The 19,316-nt window shown below is 34.7% G+C and overlaps 1 protein-coding gene across 3 annotated transcripts in view; it reads right to left on the bottom strand.

Annotated features, from left to right (window-relative positions):
* Nucleotides 1–19,316, bottom strand: part of CCDC172 (coiled-coil domain containing 172) — an 89,187-nt gene that overhangs the window by 27,990 nt on the left and 41,881 nt on the right. For all 3 annotated transcript variants that reach the window (XM_021073407.2, XM_084995667.1, XM_084995668.1), the window contains exons 6-7: nt 12,356–12,457; nt 11,588–11,690 (exon numbers count right to left, since the gene is read on the bottom strand). In XM_021073407.2, coding sequence (XP_020929066.1) covers nt 11,588–11,690; nt 12,356–12,457 — 205 coding nt within the window. The remainder of the gene's footprint in view (nt 1–11,587; nt 11,691–12,355; nt 12,458–19,316) is intronic.

Below are 19,316 nucleotides of genomic sequence, written 5' to 3'. Positions count from 1 at the left end.
TAACTGTTAAAGTTGAGTAATAAGTACATAGGATTCATTATATTTTTCTTTTTTACATTTGTATGTGCTTTAAATCTCCTCTAATAATTTTTTTAAGAAAATTTAACAAAGATAGTGGCCAAAAAGTCAACATACAAAAATCTATTATATTTCCATGCATCAGCAATAAATGGAGCATGGATGTCATTTTAAAAAATACCATTTACAACAACATCTAAAACTATAAGGCACATAAAAATAAAACTCATAAAATATGTGTAAGATTGATAAACAGAAAATTATAAGGTTTTGTTAAAATATATTAAATAAGGCAAATAAATTCATACATTTTAAGTTTTTAAGGCAGGAAGTCTCAGTTTAATAAAGATGTAAAATCTCTCAAAAGTGATTATATAATGTGTGGAATCACAAGAGATTTTCACAGATATGATAAGTTGATTCAGAAATGTACATATATAGCAAAGGGACAAGTAGAGACAAGATACTCTTGAGGAAGACAAGGATAAAGATAAAAAAGGATATCATGCCTTATATCAAGATTCATTATAAAGATTAATTAAATAGTTAAAACTGAATAGTGTGCATTCAGTAGTAATCAAGACAGGCTTTATTTTTTTTCTTTTTTTGGCCATACCTATGGCATGCAGAAGTTCCGGGGCCAAATATCAAACCCATGCTACAGCAGCAACCTGAATCACTGCAGTGACAATGCCAGATCCTTAACCCACTGAGCTACAAGAGAACTCCAACAATTAAGACAATTTTGAAAAAAATGAATGAACAGACCAATGAAACAGAATAGAAAATAGAATCTTGAAATAAATCCATAAATATATGATTACCACTAGAGGAGGGAGAAACCATTCAATAAAGGCTGCTGGGACAAATGGTTATCATGTGGAAGAAAATAAAGATAGATTTTACTATGCATATGAACAAAAATCAATTTCAAATAAACTAAAGACCTAAACACGAAAATGCAAATTTAAAAATTATTAGAGAAAATACAGAATAACCTTACGATCTTGGGTAGCAAAAAAGTTCTTAAAACAGGATACAAAAATGATAACCATAAGAAGAAATGACTCATAAATTTCAACTACAGTAAAAGTAGGAACTCTATTCAAGCACAACAGCGTAAAGAACACCAACAAACAAACTTCATAAGCTGGGAGAAAATATTTTCAATGTATAACAGACCAAATCCAGAATTGTTAAGACGCTATAAATAAAAAACTTCTAGAAATCAATAAGAAAAAGAAAAATACCCAAACAATCCAGTGGCAAAATAATTGAGGCATTTTACAAAAAAGGAAACACATGACCCCAAAACAGATGAAAAGATGCCCAATTAAATAGGTAGTTATGGAAATGCAGATAACTAAGACCACAAAGTACCATTTTATGTCCATGAGACTGGCAATGATTAATAAGTCTGAAAATAAAGCATTGGCGAGGATGGAGATCAATGGGAAATTTTATAATGTGCCAATGGACGCATAAACTGGTTTAATTGCTTTGGAAGATAGTTTGTTGCTATCTTATGAAGTTCAACATTTATATGGCTTACACTCAGCAATTCCACCAGGAATACATCCTAGAGAAATTCTTATACGTGCACCAGAATGGTCATACCAGGGATGTTCGTGACAACAAAACCGGAAATCAACCCAAATGTGGATTAAAAAGAGGGAAAAAATGTGGCAGATGCACATATCTACACTCAACGGCATGAACGAATTTTAGAAACAATGTTGTGTAAAAAGTAAATCCCAGACAGTATGATACCACTTTTACAAAACTCAGAAACAAGCAAAAATAACAAATATATTGTTTTGGCATGCATATATATGACAGGTAGATCACATATGTAAATATATTACATACATTTTAATAAATCATTATGTAACAAAGAAAATTATACGTAAGCAAGAAATAAACCAAGTAAGTCCTATCACATGTATACACACACACACACACAAATGAAACACAATGTAGGTCAGCAATTACATCTGAAGTATACCAACTATGATGGAAAAAATAAGGAAAAAATAAAAATCATTAAAAAAAAAAACCCATCTGAGGTACAGAAGAGAACATGAGTTAAAGGAGGACCCCATACCCAATGCAAGTTACTGGTAATGTTTCAGTTTAGTTCATAGGACTTACATATAGCTAGGGAAGAAAAATATAAAGTTATAAGGAGGGATGGGAAAACAGTACCTTATATACGTGAAGTTCATTGTGTTCTGAACTTTTAGGCATTTAATACTGAATAAAAATTCTGAAGGAATGCACAAGTTGGAAAGATAGAACAAGTTCTTAATTTGAAGCATTAGGTGTTTACACGAGCATAAAACCCATTGCAATAAATATTTTTAAATGGAGAGTTACAATATACGGAGGGTGCTCCTATACAATATACTTAAGGCTTCATTTTAATACGTTCATCTTTTCAAATACAATGTAGGGCTCTTTCTTCCCATCATGCCTTCGATATTTGCCCTTCCCCTTTTTCATTTCAAATGGACTACAGGTTCTATAAGAGCTTTCATGCCCATTAGAACTGGGCTGTGACCACTTCCCCTTTTAGTTAGCTAATGAAAAGAATAAGAGACTACTGAAATTAAGGATGGCATTTAAAATGAATTATAGGAAGTATTTCACTATTCAGCATATAATCAAGCTGTATAATTTAGATCTGCACTTAAAGAAAAGATTACTGTTGCTAGCTTTAAAAGAGGCTAGGTGCTAATGGTGTGAATATTAATGTACTTGCAGCTAGGCCAAAGCTATATAATGGTAAGCAGATCTCATGCTTCAGTGCAAAGACTGATTGCCTACAAGAGTCAAGAAGAACTTCCTTCACCTACTGCACAATAACTAACAGCAGTTTGCACTGGTTATTGTCACCTTTTTCTGAATCATCAGATATTGATGAGAATGGGTGAACATTGCTAGTTAGTTTAGGAAAACTTATATTCCATGTATTTTTATGATTTCCTGCCCCATTCCATTTTTTTCCAGTTATCTCTAAGTGCAACAGAAAAGCCTTCACTGAAAGAACACTCTTTTCGGCGACAGAACTGCAAACAAATACTATTTAATTAGAAAGAAGTACAATTTTCACCCAAAGTCCTAGTATACCAACTCAATGCTATTTAAACTTAGGTATACTTCATCTAGGTCTTTCGCTTCCATATAATAATGATTAGGTAATCCTGCCTCCTAGTTTTTTCTTTTGCTTAATGCTGTAAGATACATTCCCCCCAATTAATTACACATGTCAATTAAACCATTGAATATAGTAGTCTAAGTGGATACACCACAGTTAACTTGATCATTCATTTATGGGAAAGAATTTAAGTTGTTCCTATTTTTTCTACCATAAATAATATTTCTATGAACATCTTTGTGCATAAAGCTTCTTCTCTACTTATAATTATTTCCCTTGGGATAGAGCTCATAAGTGGAATGATTATGTTAAACAGCATAAACATTTTAAAGATGCTTGTGGGAATTCCCATTGTGGCTTAGCCGTTAACGAACCCTACTAGCATCCATAAGGACATGGGTTTAATCCCTGGTCTCGCTCAGTGGATCCAGCATTGCCATGAGCTGTGGCACAGGTTGCAGATGCGGCTCGGATCCTGTGTTGCTGTGGCTCTGGCGTAGGCAGGTGGCTACAGCTCCGATTGGACTTCTAGCCTGGGAACCTCCATATGCCATGGGTGAGACCCTAAAAAAAGAAGAAAGAAATAACAAAGATGCTTATAATAACTTAGACACATTGAATTGCATTGCAAATGCAATGTATACTGTCATAGCAATGTATGAATTATCTCTGTATCACATACTTGCCAATTTTATGGTCATTCAAGAAAGAATACCTTTCAAAATCTGATAGAAATTTGAGAGTAGGTTTAATTTGTATTTAATTGATGAGTAGTATAATTGAATTACTTTGTCTTATTCATCTTGGTATCCCTAGTAAGTTGCACAGTGTCTAGAACAAAGCAGGTGTTTAGTACATGTTTGCTGGATGAATACATGAATGAAAAACTATTGATTTTTAGTGTTTTCTTAGTGATTTTTTTATTGGTTATTTGATAAATTGTAATCCTTTGTCCATTATAAGTACTAAAGATTCTTCCCAGATTATCATTCCTTGTTGATGACATTTATGACACACGGAATTTTAAATCTTATGTGTTAAGTCTGGTGATCTTACTCTTTTTGATTTCCTTAATCACACCAAAAGTTTAATAAGTAGTCCTTCCTACTTTTCTCTAGTTTTTTCATGGCCTCACTTTCTAAATATTATTTTTAGTAATTCATATGAATATCATTTTAGTATCATTTAAACACAAAAACACTATTTTAAAGATATATGTGTCATTCTCTTTCATATATAATTCAATATACAATTTATTTATGAAAGTAGGTTTGAAAGTTGAAGTGTGAAAGCAGAATTCCAATCTTCTAATTATGCCTTTCCTCAGTCCAGGCCACCAGAAGACAGATAGGAACCTTCAGAAAGGTGTGTAAGGCTGAATCAGAGAGATCTGCTGAGAAGAAGGTAAGGTCCTGCCAGCATCTCCATTACTTCAAATCCTGGGTTGTTTGGACTAGGCATCTCTTTTTCTACATATTTCCTATCATCTCCCCATCCCCCACACATTCAAAAGGGGACGCTTATAAAGGTAAACATATGAAAAATTTTTTTAAAATATGTATTATATCAAAGATAAAAATGAATTTTGAAAATGATTAATATTATATATGATTTATATAATAAGCAAAATTACTGCAAAATTTGGGACATTTACAAATAGGCACATTTACATCAGAATGTATGTAACATGTAAAATAATCAACTAATTTCAACCATAAAAATTTCCTTCGTATTTACATAGAAGCTTTAATAACTACAGTGTGTGCCAAGAAGTCACAAAACAGGGGATCTCTATTAGCTTGAAGGCTACATAATCAATGCTGTAGAGGCACTTCTGTTAGTGAATAAATGATGAAGTTTTACCAGAAAAGATGCAGAGTCAACAGAAATATCCAACAAAATTCATAGCTAAGAATGATCCTGGAATTAAATGAGGATTTTCAGATTTTATAAATGTTTAAAAAGAGAAATGATATGGGTTAGCTAAAAATACATAATTTTTTGACTAGTATTTTCAAGAAAGTTTAGAACTGAGACCTTGTTATACCTGTCCACTTTGAACTCATTCTTGTTGATAACACAGAGTTTTGCAAAGTAAATGTACACTGTTTTCTAAAAATAGACTGGATAACAATTCCTATTACTCCATTAAGTAATGATTATCCTAAACAATGTTACAGAAAAACTCCCATAAGCAAGGACCCACTTATAAAAATGTTTCTAACTATGAATATTTAGGAACTCTTATACATCCATCAGTGTGAGAAAGTTTCCAAAATATGATATCTCTGTACTTTGGCATTAAAAGAATGAAGTTTGTCAGTATAAACTAATATGAGAAATGTCTCTAATATTTTGTAAGTAATAAAGCAAACTACCAACCAGTAAGTGTGATCCTATTTTTTTTTTTTGCTAAACACACCACACACACACATACACACATGAACACACACACACACGTGCATAGAGAGGAGACCTATGATTTACATTTTTGTAGTGTTTGAATTTTTTCTTCACTCAACATAACCTACTCTCATAATTTAAAAATATCTATATGTATTTGGTGAAATACTATGTCCTATCTCTTGGGATAGTACATGATGGAAGATAAAATGAGAAAAAGAATGTATATTTGTATGACTGAGTCAATTTGCTATACAGGAGAAATTGGCACAACACTGTAAATCAACTATACTTTAATAAAAATAAATATATATGTATGTGTAAATATACATATTTATCTGGGTATCTTTTAGACAGGTTGGAAGTATTTTAATACCATCATATGTTTATGCCTTCTTATATAGCTAAGGACCATCAGTGTGACCTCTGTGACCGACTTAAGTGGATGACTTTTCCACTTAAGAGGCAAGAGCACAGATTTACTACCTCATATATGTGCATTTAATGCCTCACAGTAGCAGGTGTATATTAACTTTTGTGCAGTTTCCACTGCAAATATACTCTTCACAAAACCACACTATCTTCAAATGTTCAGAAGGAAAATCACATGGTGTTGACTTTGCAGCTTCATTTCTGAAAGAAACTTCCTGTTGTATTAAACACGCACAAACACTGGTTATAAGAAATGTAAACCCATTCTAAAAAGTATTGTGGGTTAAGGAAAATGCCTGCAATGTTTGAAGTTGTCCGGTATGCTACTATTTGGAGTAAATTAAAAAATCATGATAAAGAACTGCATTTTGGCACAACCTTGTAAATCAACTATACTTCAATTAAAAAAAAAAAGAACTGTAGTTTGGTGACCCTGAGATTGAGTAATAATAAGAAATAATAGGTGTTGGGAGTTTGAAGGGGTCCGGTATATAATGCCTGAATTTTGCCTTGAATTCTTCCCTGCATGAATTGTGCCCAACTAAGAAATGAGGAAGGCAGAAGGGAGGCCAAGATGTTAAACTGACTGCTAATACAGCAGACCCTGGAGGATGTGGCTTGTATATGCAGGCAAAGGACTTAGTGACACTGAATCCCAGAATCAAACTAATCCAATTCACATCGTTGAAGGCAGAATTGGATGCAAAAAGTTTTCCCTCATGGAGTCTTAGCACTGTAAAACTTAAAGGACAGAGGAGCAGAGTGGAACATACATTCTCTGAGGCAGGCCAGACTCCAAAGAGACAGGGCAAAGGAAGGGACTGGGTTCCAGTTCATCCTTCCAAACTCACCAATCAGTCTGAATCATTCCTCTCCACCTTAGAATAAGACAGAAAGACTTGGAGGAGGAGGCATGGCTAGGAGGATTAAATCAGTAAAGCTTTGTCCACATAGAAGAAAAAATCAGAAGTGGAAAGAATTCCATGGGGCTATCCCAGTGGTTAATATACACTATGCCTTTGCAAATAACTGAAAATATACAAAGAACTTCTATCTTCTTTGTAGCAAAAATAAAATTATAGACTCAATCACTAGAACAAATATTTTTCAAACATTATGCACTCTTGACTACGTTATATGCAAACACTGATAGAAAAAAATGAACAAGAGGAGTTCCCATTGTGGCTCAGCAGTAACGAACCTGACTAGTATCCATAAGGATGCAGGTTTCATCCCTGACCTTGATCACTGGGTTAAGTATCCAGTGTTGGCTATGAGCTGTGGTATAGGTCATAGATGAAGCTCAGATCCTGCATTGCTGTGGCTGTGGTATAAGCTGGCAGCTGCAGCTCCAATTTGACCCCTAGCCTCGGAACCTCCATATGCCACAGGTGCAGCCCTGAAAAGGAAAATAAAAATAAAAATAAAATCTAAAAAGGAAAAATGAACAAGAAGTAAAGGGAGTTTCCAGTTCAGTGGGATAGACTGATACACATAACTATCATAAAATATGATCAATGATATGACAGAATTAAAAATATTCTCTATGAATACAGAGAAAGGAACATTAGAGGATAGCTTTCATAATTTATTAGTTCACTTATTCCTTCATTTATTTATTCAACACCTACTATATGCCAAGCTGTGTACCAAAGCATCAGACCATGAGTATACAATGATAAACAAAGCAGATAAGATCCTTCCCCTTATTGAGCAAGTGGCAGAGACAGACATTAATAAAATAAACCACATGAATATGTAATTACCAAATGGAATCTGTGCTATAAAGAAAAAACATAGTGTGTTATTAGGAAAAATAACAGGTTACAAAATTTAGATCACAGAGATCCTTCTCTGAGAAAACATTTCAACTGAGATCTAAAGGATAGGGTATGTCCCACTAGGTAGGAGACAAGCAGGCAAGGGTCAAACAAATAACTTGAGGAGAAGGAAAGTCATAAATAATGGCTAAGGTGGAACAAAGCTTGGAGTAGTGCAAGCAGAATGAGAAGAGGACTGCTGTTGAAAATAATACCAGGGAGGTGGTCATACACCACACTGTGACAAGTCATGGGCTCTAGATTTTATTATGCTCATTATGAAGCTATCCAATGACTTTAAAAAGGGAAATGACACGATTCAATTTACAGTGCAATGAAGGCTGCATGAGTGGTTGAGGGGAGAGCAGAAGAGAGATTATTACTGTGACCTAGGTGAGAAAGTGGTCGCTAGAACTAGGACGTCAGCAATGAAAGTAGGAGGATTCAAGAAATATTTTGGAAGTAAAAGCAACAAAACTTGGTTATGAATGGGGTAAGGTGAGAATGATATTTGTGAACACAACAAACATGGCTGCTACATTTTGGATTTGAGCAATACCCAGAAAAAAATGATATGTGAGCTAGGCCTTGAGGACTGAGTTGGATTTTAGCTAATGTTGATGAAAGAGAAAGACAGAGAAGTGTGGAGTCCTGTGATATATTTGGAATTCCACAAATAGTGTTCTGATACACTAGTAGTGTAGGGTATGTGACAGAAATGCACAGAATGTGTTTTTGTTTTTGTTTAACAGGAGCAGCATCACTTAAGGTCTATTTCTATGTTTATATTAAATTGTTGGGAATTCAGGACTGGAGTGTAGGAAGGAGGGATTACAGATAAAGATTTGGAAATTATCTACAGACAATAATGAAAACTTTGGACCAGATCTGAGAAACCATGGAGCGTACAAAGTAAGAGTACAATCAATGACTGACCTTTAGGGAGCCTCTGCCTTTAAAGGATGGGCAGAGAGAAAATAAGAAAGAAGCTTGAGAGGCATGAAATTCACACAAGTAATATGAAATAAAAATGAAATCATAAGTAATTACACAATTAAATTATGTCTAACAATTATAAAGATTTTACTGTGTACCAAGGACTATTAAAAGGGCTTTATATATATATATATTAAGTCATTTAATTTTTACTATAATCTTGTGAGGTAGGTGCCATCATTAACCTCATTTTATAGATGTAGAGAATGAGGCATAGACAAGGTCCCTAACCAGTAAATAGCAGACTGAGATTTAAAGGGGTTTGTAATCTTAAACCTCTATGCTTACCCCTTCTTGATACCCTGAGGTTTATTGTTACTTTCCTCCCTGGAATATGTGAAAAAACTAGCTCAGTCAGTTTTACAACCCTCAGAAAGCCTTCTTTGATATTAACCCAACCTCTGGCGTAGGTGTTAATCATAGCAATATTTTATAAGTTAGGTCTTTTAACATGCATTAATTAATGATCCCACAATTTTCACAATAGAATCTTTTAAATGAACAAACATCTTGTAATTTATAAACAGGGAAAGATTCCCTAAAGCAGAGACCATTAAATCACTGTGAGCATAAAGAACTGGTTCTTGGCATTAATGGATGGCATCGAAATAGAGTCCAACAAAAAACCTATACATGGAAGATTAACTTTAAAAAATATAATCATTATAAAAGAATTTCACAGAATTCCCATTGTGGCTCAGTGGTTAACGAATCCGACTAAGAACCACGAGGTTGTGGGTTCGATCCCTGGTCTTGCTCAATGGGTTAAGGATCTGGCCTTGCTGTGAGCTGTGGTGTAGGTCGCAGACGCGGCTCAGATCCCGCATTGCTGTGGCTCTGGCATAGGCCGGTGGCTATAGCTCGGATTCGATCCCTAGCCTGGGAACCTCCATATGCTGCGGAAGCGGCCCAAGAAATGGCAAAAAGTCAAGGACACAGGAAGAACCACACAGAGATGAAGTAATATTAACTTTTTATAATTGCTTTCTTAGTGGTTAAAGTTTAATAAAAGTAGAAGTATAATTATAATAACCATAAAATAAAACTGGTTCTGAACTAGGGACAATTTTGCGCACCCACATCTGCTCAGGGGACATTCAGCAATGTCTGGAGACATTTTTGGTTGTCACAGCTGGGCGTGGGTGATGCTACTGGCATCTAGCGGGTAGAGGCCAGGAATGCACATCTTACACTCCTAGGACAACCCTCCCACAATAAAGAATAAACTGGCCAAAATCCCAACAGTGCCAAGTTTAAGAAACCCTGCTATAGAAGTAGCATCTATACCAACAGTAGTTAACTATGAAAATTTAAGTAAAAGGCAATTATTTAGAATTAGGTATACATTTGAACACACAGATGAAAAAGATTATTCTATTCCAGAGTTTAGGGATAAGTTTTGGTTTTAATGCTGCTGAATAATGTCGTATCATTTCTCACTATCATTAGCTCCTTGTCATTGCACTAATTATATGACTAATGGCGCGCTTCTCTAAAGTCTTTACACTTAGTGCTTTGACTCTGCTCTTCACATGTGAAATAACTTTTATGAACATACCAGAAAGGAAACTAAGCTACACATATTAAAGAACTGAAAATGGGAATTGATAAATGTTGGCATTTTCTTTAATAACTGCTAAATGCAAAGAATGGACTAGGTGTATAGATTGATGTTTCTTCCTGTACAAATTTCCTCTGTCACCATCTGTGAAGGAAAAGCTCTCTCTAACAGACTTTGTGTATTTAATTTTAACCCAGGGCAAATTTTTATGCCTCAGTGATAAGCCCACAAAACTGGAGTTCATATTGGCAGCCCTTACACTACTAACTAAAATGATACCAGTGGGCATTACCATTTCTAAAAGTCTAAAAAAATCAACGAGCAGATTGTCATTATAGAAACTCATTCTGCATCAAACCTATCACCCAAGAGATTGATATTTCATGCTTATAAAACTTAACATAAAATTAAATTGCAAATATTTTCTCACAATCTACAAATTTATGGCCTAAGGCAATACACTGCTAATATGAAGCATTTGTTCAGCTCTAGTGGACATATTTCCTATATGATTTATTGAAAGGAAGCTTCATTTGCCTCTTCATGGATTTGGTAATGAGGTTTCTGTTTCTTACATTAAGCCTAGAAATTATAGAAAGTTCTTTAAAATTAAGCTAGCAAATATAACACTGAATTATTGATAAATAACTGTGAAATCAAAAAACAGGGGGTTCTCCTTCTGTATATGACTATCATTTGACACCTTGGCCATTCATTCATTATCAAATACAAAAAAGCATCTAAATATTTCATACAGAAAATTCATTTTCATTCTTTAGGCACAAAACCAGAGTGACAGATTTCAAATAAAGTAGTAGACTGTGATTTTGCCCCTGAAATTTAAAAGGATAAAAAATAATTTCAATCATTCCACCCCAAAAGTTAGGAATAACAGAAAGAGACTTTTGGAAACAAAGCTTTGTCTTAATCTTTTAGGATGTGAGAAAATTCAAGAGTCCATGAGATATATGAAAAGATAAAATTGATTTCAGTGTTATCAACCTGATGCATTTATGTGTAGCACTTTCTAGTCTGTGAAGTGTTTGTATATTACCATGTTTCAGAATACACATAGAAGGAAATTAATGTCTTCACCTGGAACTTAAATAAAAACTCTGGATTTAACTTTATGCTGAAATCTACTTGACAACTTGAAAATTTATGAATTTTTTTTAACCAAAAGATGCTAAGCATTCTTACCTTAAGCATTCAGCATCATTCTGAGGTTTTTCAGTGATTTTTATTTTTTCTGCTTCTAAATTTTTGGTAGTACGAACAGCTTCATTTTTTTTATCTTCAAAATCTAAACAATTAAGAAAATTACTACAATCTTTGAAAAATTAAACATAAGGTTATCTTTATTCAATAATAAGAATAATACTCTGATTTGTGGTGCTTCATGTAAAATAAGTGTAACAATGATTTCTATTTTTCTACTTTAATACAGCAATTAAAGGCACAAAAAAGATCTTAACAAAATCTGTGACATTAAAAATACCAGGGAGTTCCCGTCGTGGCGCAGTGGTTAACGAATCCGACTAGGAACCATGAGGTTGCAGGTTCGGTCCCTGCCCTTGCTCAGTGGGTTAACGATCCGGCGTTGCCGTGAGCTGTGGTGTAGGTTGCAGACGCGGCTCGGATCCCGCGTTGCTGTGGCTCTGGCGTAGGCCGGTGGCTACAGCTCCGATTCAACCCCTAGCCTGGGAACCTCCATATGCCGCGGGAGCGGCCCAAGAAATAGCAACAACAACAAAAAGACAAAAAAATAAAAAAAAAAATTAAAAAAAACAAATACAAAAAAAATACCAGACCTAACTCTGATCAATTCAGTGTTTCACCTATTCCTTTTTTACATCAATAACAGTACTATATTCCAATAGGTTAATACATTTTAAAACAATAATACAACCTGTAATCGGTACATATTTATATTTATCAGAAAAATAAACTAAATCATAAAGGTAATACCTTCGAGCTTTCTCTGCAAAGTAAATAATTCTTGTATTAATTCACTCTTTTGTTTTTGAAGTTCATTTAATTGGTCACTATCATGTTCCACTGATTTCATTTCTAGAAATGAATAGACAAAAAACATTTTGACTATTTAGGCTCTGCCTTATATATCTCAGTAATGATTAACTTTTTCTTGTTTAGTAAAAATTTAAGCAGTATATGGTCGATTTTAAGCCCCAACAGGCTTCCCTTGGTCACATAAGAACTGTTTCTTAATAAACTGACCAGGATTAGTTAAGTAAAAACTGGATACAAAAGAGTAAGTTAGCCGATGGTTAGACTACCAAAGAGAATTCAAAACAGTGTAATGTGGAGTTCCCGTTGTGGCTCAGGGGAAACAAATCTGACTAGCATCCGTGAGGACGCAGGTTCGATCCCCGGCCTCACCAACGGGTTAAGGATCCGGCGTTGCCGTAAGCTGTGGTGTAGATCACAGACGAAGCTCGGATCTGGCGTTGCCATGGCTGTGGTGTAGGACAGTGGCTACAGCTCCAATTTAACCTTAGCCTGGGAACCTCCATGTGCCGTGAAGGTAACCCTAGAAAGGCAAAAATAAAAAGCAAACAGCATAATATCACTAAGTAAAGCAAATTCCCAATGAAATAAGAAAACTCTATGCTTTATAACTGAAGCATATTTAAAGCGGCATTGCATAGTACTCACTACAAGGCTAAAAGATTCCACATTATTGCTAATGTTTTTTCTCCTACCTAAATGCCTTTCCCCTGCTTATTCCCAAAACGAACTCCAATTCACCCTTTAAGATTCATCTCATAATCTTTCAAATATTTTTTTCTGTTCCAGCATACACTCTGGGTCTTCAATTACCCATTTCTATGGACTGAATGCTTCTGACCCCCATCCACACCGCCAATTCATATGTAGAAGCTTAATCCCTGATGTGATAGTATTTAGAGGTGAGGCATGTATCAGTACTTCATTCATATTTATGCCTGAATAAAACTCTATTGTATAAGCACGCCATATTTTGCTTTTACATTCTTCAGTTGACAGACATTTACGTGTTTTCACTTTTTGGTTACCATGAACAATGCTGCTATGAATGTTCATGTACAAGTTCTTATGTAGACGTGTGTTTTCAATTATCTTGAAATACCTAGGGATGGAATTGTGGGTCATAGGGTAACCCTAGGCTTAATACTTTGAGAATCTGTCAAATTGTTTTCCAAAGTAGTTGTATAATTTTACATTCCTACCAGCAATGTATGAGGTTTCCAATTTCTCTACAGCCACATAAATGACATCTCATTGTGGTTTTGATTTGCACTTTTCTAATTACTTTGAGCATGTTTCATGTGGCCATCTGTATACTTTTTTTAAATAAATGTTATTTAAATTCTTCATCCATTGAAAATGAGTTATTTTTCTTTTTATTGAATGAGTTGTAAGTGTTCTTTATATATTCTGGATGCTAGTCCCTTATCAGACATATGATTTGCAAATATTTTCTACAATTCTGTGGGTGGTTGTCTCTTCACTTTTTTGATCATATTTTTTGAAACACAAGAGTTTGAATTTTGATGAAGTCCTATGTATTCTTTATTCTTCATCACCAGTGAATCCCAGAAAAACATTTCCTTATCCTAGATTTTTGAGATTTACAACTGTGTTTGATTCTAAGAGTATTATATTTTAGCTCTTATATTTAATGTTTGATCCATTTCGATTTAGTTTTTATGTACAGTGTGAGGTAGATGTCCACATTCGTTCTTTTGCATGGGGATATCCAGTTACACTAGCACTGCTACTTTAAAAGACTATTCTTTTCTAATTGAATTGTCTTGGCATCCTTGTAAAAATCAACTGACCATACATGTATGAATTTATTTCCAGATTCTCAATTATATTTTCTTAATCTATATGCCCATACTCATAACAGTACCACACTGCCTTGATTACTGCAGTTCTGTAGTAAGTTTGAAATCAGAAAGTATGAGTCTTTCAACTAATTTTTCAGGTTTGTTTTGGCTGTTACTGGTCCTCTACATTTCCATGAATTTTAGACTCACTGTGAAAAGCCAGTTAGAATGTTTGATAGGGATTGTACTGAATCTGCAGATCAGTTTGGGGAGTACTGCCATCTTAACAATTAGATCTTCCAATCCATCAACTCATGATGACTTTCCATTTACTTAGATCTTTTTAAATTCCATTCAACAATGTTTTTTGTAGTTTTAGTGTACAAGTCTTATACTTTTGTTAAATGTATTCCTAAGTATTTTACCATTTTTAATTGTAAATTGAATGTTTTAGATTTAATTTATAAATTGTTCATTTTTAGTATATTAAAATATAATTGATTTGTGTATACTGATGTAATAACCTGCAATCTTGCTGAACTTACTAGTTCAAAATTTTTTCCTGCCAAATCCCTAAGATTTCTATACACAAGACCATTTTAACTTTAAATAGAGATAGTTTTACTTCTTCCTTTCCAATACAGATGTTTTTTATTTCTTATTCTTTCCTGCTTTCCCAGGCTACAATCTCTAGTAAAACATATAAAAGTAGAAGGAATGGATGTCTTTGTCTTTTCCTAATTATAGGTGAGACATTTTCACTTTTTCATTTCTAACAGCATTCACTTTAGATTTTTCATAGATTTCTTTATCAGGTTGAGAATGGTTCCTCTTACGTGTAGTTTACTGAATTTTTTTTTTTTTGTCTTTTTTGTCTTTTTGTTGTTGTTGTTGTTGTTGTTGTTGTTGTTGTTGTTGTTGCTATTTCTTGGGCCGCTCCCGCGGCATATGGAGGTTCCCAGGCTAGGGGTTGAATCGGAGCTGTAGCCACCGGCCTACGCCAGAGCCACAGCCACGCGGGATCCGAGCCGCGTCTGCAACCTACACCACAGCTCACGGCAACGCCGGATCGTTAACCCACTGAGCAAGGGCAGGGACCGAACCTGCAACCTCATGGTTCCTAGTCGGATTCATTAACCACTGCGCCACGACGGGAACTCCTGAATTTTTTTTTTTTTTAATCATGAAAGGGTGTTGGATTTTGTCAAATGCTTTTTCTGAATCTTTGATTATTTTTATCTTTTATTTATCACTTTATTACATTCATGATCTTGAGTATATTTACAACATCAATTTTTAAAATGTTTCTCTGCCAATTGCATTATCTCTGTGATTTCTGGATTTTTTTTTTTTTCTTTTAACAGTTGCACCTGTGGCATATGGAAGTTCCTGGGCTAGGAGTCTAATCTGAGCTGCAGCTGCCAGCCTACACCACAGCCACAGCAATGTCAGATCCAAGCTGCATCTGCAACCTACGTTGCAGCTTGTGGAAACACTGGATCCTTAACCCATTGAGCAGGGCCAGGGATTGAACCCGCATCCTCACCAACAATACGTCAGATTCTTAACCCAATGAGGCACAATGGGAATTCCTGGAGATGTTTCTATTGACCTAATTTCCTCTTTGCTCTGAGTTACAACTTGCCTTTTCATACATATAGTGGTTTTTTATTGGATACTTGACGTTGTATTCACTATTTTGTGGAATATTTGAATTTTGCTATCTTCTCCTAAAGCATGTTGATGCTTGTTATTCAGCAGACATTAGGTAACATAATGAGGTTCAAACCTTGCTTTTAAGATTTTTTTAAAAGAGTGCAGAATAGCCTTAAGTCTAAGGCTAATTTGAATCCTACTATTAAGCGAGGACTCTTCTGTTTAATGAGATCTTTCTATTCTGACAAGATGGAACATTAATATCTTCCAGGCCAGTGTGCGTTCTTAGTATTGTTGACCTTATGATTCCTTAGCAGTTTTTCTTTACTCAGCCTAGTGGATTTTTCCCTTAGGTATTCACAGAGTATTATACAGCTAAGGACTCAAACCACCATCTATGCAGATTTCTGAAGGTTTTTGTGTGTTCTTTCCTCAAGTACATTGTCCTGAAAATTTCAGCTAACTCAGCCTCCCTGAACTCCAATTTTTGTATCTTCAACTCAATTAGACCACTTTGCTTTGCTTAAGTTCCCCCTTCTAGTCCTGTAAAATATATATATATATATAATACATACATACACACACGTACCCAGGTAAAAAGCTAGGGTAATCAAAGGGCTCACTTCAAGTGATTTCTTTCTATTATGGATCATAGTCTTAATCTCTTGTCCTCAATATCTAAAAATAGATTTTTATAGATTTTCTCCAGTTCTAATTGTTTGTGCTATGCTGCTTCCTGATCATAAATGGAAGTTCTCCAAATATATTTAAATTATCCCTTTACTTGTCTGTCTTCCAATGTAGACCATAAGTTCCATGAAAATAGGAAATATGCTTCATTTATCTTTAAACTCCAATTCTTGGAGTTCCCATCATGGCTCAGTGGAAATGAATCCGACTGGCATCCGTGAGGATGCAGATTCGATCCCTAGCCTTGCTCAGCGAGTTAAGGATCCAGCGTTGCTGTGAACTGTGGTGTAGGTTGCAGACACAGCTCGGTTCTGGCATTGTTGTGGCTGTGGTATAGGCCAATGGCTGTATCTCTGATTCAGCCCATAGCTGGGAACCTCCATATGTCATGGATGCAGCCCTAAAAAGACAAAAACAAACAAACAAACAAACAAAAAAAAAAAAAACCTCCAATTCTTGCACAGTGCTTGTCATGATGCATAGAGAATACACAGTGTGGTGAATTGAACTCAATAAATTATGTAATTGAATTAAAAGATAATGTTCTTGTCAACTAATTTAAACTTAATTTAAAATGGACAATTCTATGAAAAGAAATTTAATAGACTCACATTTATGCTTCTGCCCATTTAATAAATGAATTTTTTTTTAGGTATATGGAAGTTCCCAGGCTAGGGGTGGAATCAGAGCAGCAGCTGCCAGTCTATGCCGCAGCCACAGCATCGTGGGATCTGAGGCACATCTGCAACGTACACCACAGATCTTTTCTACTGCCTCAATTTTACTGCCAGATCCTTAACCCACTGAGCAGGGCCAGGAATCAAACCCATATCCTCATGGATACTAGTTGGGTTCATTCCCATTGAACCATGGAACTTGAATGAATATTTAAAATACAAGCACAATTACATACTAATAATTAAGAGAGGTATTCCAGGACACATAACAATCTTATAAGAGAAAAAAATTAATATAAGAGAAAAAAATTAATATAATTATTTATATTAATTTTTATAATAAGAGAAAAAATCTTATAAGAGAAAATAAGAGAATCTTATGAGAAAAAAGTATAAGAAAAAATTAATATAATTATTTATTTTAATTAATATAATTAATTAAATAATTAATATAATTATTTATATTAATTTTTATAATGAGAAAAAAATCTTATAAGAGAAAATAAGAGAATCTTATGAGAAAAAATTATAAGAAAAAAATTAATATAATTATTTATTCACTATGAATTGATTAGACATTCTGTGATAAAACTATCTTTATAAAATTTAGGCAAGAGTGATGGAGAAATTTTGGACTTAAATATTCATGAAGTAGAGGATATATTATTTTTTTTAGTCCTTATTCTCTGGGTTAAATGGAAAAGGCATAGTTCCAAGACTACTTCTCCCAAGAAAAAATAAAAGTGTATTAATTCCCTATGAAGCTTACAAAACAGAAAGAATAAATACAATATTTGTGATAACAAAATTCCCACTTTTCTACTGCCTCAATTTTTCATTTTTATATATATTTTTTTCTTTTTAGAGCTGCAAGTGCTGCATATGGAAGTTCCTAGGCTAGGGGTTGAATTGCAGCAGCAGCTGCCAGCCTACACCACAGCCACCGCAACATGCGATCTGAGCTCTGTCTGCTACCTACACCACAGCTCACAGCAAAGCCACATACTTAACCCACTGAGCAGGGCCAGTGATCTAACCCACGTCCTCATGGATACTAGTCAGGTTCGTACCTCTAAGCCACAATGGAAACCCCAACATTCTTTTCCTCATATTATCCTCCACCATGCCCTGTCACTAGTGACTGGATATAGTTCCCTGTGCTATAGAGCAGGACCTCATTGTTCACCCATTCTAAATGTAATATTTTGCATATACTAATCCCAAACTCTCAGTTCCTCCCACTCCCTCCCCCTACCCCTTGGCAACAACAAGCCTGTTTTGTATGTCCATGAGTTTGTTTCTGTTCTGTAGATAGGTTCAACGATGCCATATTTTAGATTTCACATATAAGTGATATCATGTGGTATTTGTCTTTCTCTTTCTGACTTATTTCACTAAGTATGAGAATCTCTAGTTCCATCCATGTTGCTGCAAATGCAATTATTTTGTTTATTTATGCCTGCATAGTATTCCATTGTGTATATGAACCACATCTTCTTAATCCATTCATCTGCTGATGGATATTTAGGTCCTTTCCATGTCTTGGTTATCGTGAATAGTGGTGCAGTGAACATAGGGTGCATTTTTTGCATAAAAATTTTGTCTGATTATATGCCCATGAGTGGAATTACTGAATCATATGGCAGTTCTATATTTAGTTTTCTGAAGTACCCTCATACTGTTTTCCAAAGTGGTTGTACAAATTTACATTCCCACCAGCAGTGTAGGAGGGTTCCCTTTCTCCTACACCCTCTCCAGCATTTGTTGTTTGTAAACATATTAATGATTGGCATTCTGACCAGTGTGAGGAGGTTTCTCATGGTAGTTTTGATTTGAATTTCTCTAATAGTGAGTGATGTTGAGCATTTTTTCATGTGCCTATTGGATATCCCTATGTCATCTTTGGGGAAATGTCTATTGAGGTCTTTTTTCCCACTTTTCAATGGTTTTTTTTTTTTTTTTTTTTTTTTTTGCACTAGAATTGTATGAGCTGTTTTTATATATTGGAGATTAAACTCTTGTCAGCTGCATCATTTGCAACTAATTTCTCCCATTCCGTAGGTTGTCTTTTTG

The sequence above is a fragment of the Sus scrofa genome, chromosome 14 (assembly GCF_054392235.1).
Source record: "Sus scrofa isolate SSC_HxYL_T2T_F1_AM1 chromosome 14, Sscrofa_HxYL_maternal_Yorkshire_Landrace_v2.0, whole genome shotgun sequence".
NCBI lineage: Eukaryota > Metazoa > Chordata > Mammalia > Artiodactyla > Suidae > Sus > Sus scrofa.
The sequence above is the reverse complement of the archived record's forward strand: the minus strand, read 5'-3'. Positions and strand labels throughout refer to the sequence as shown.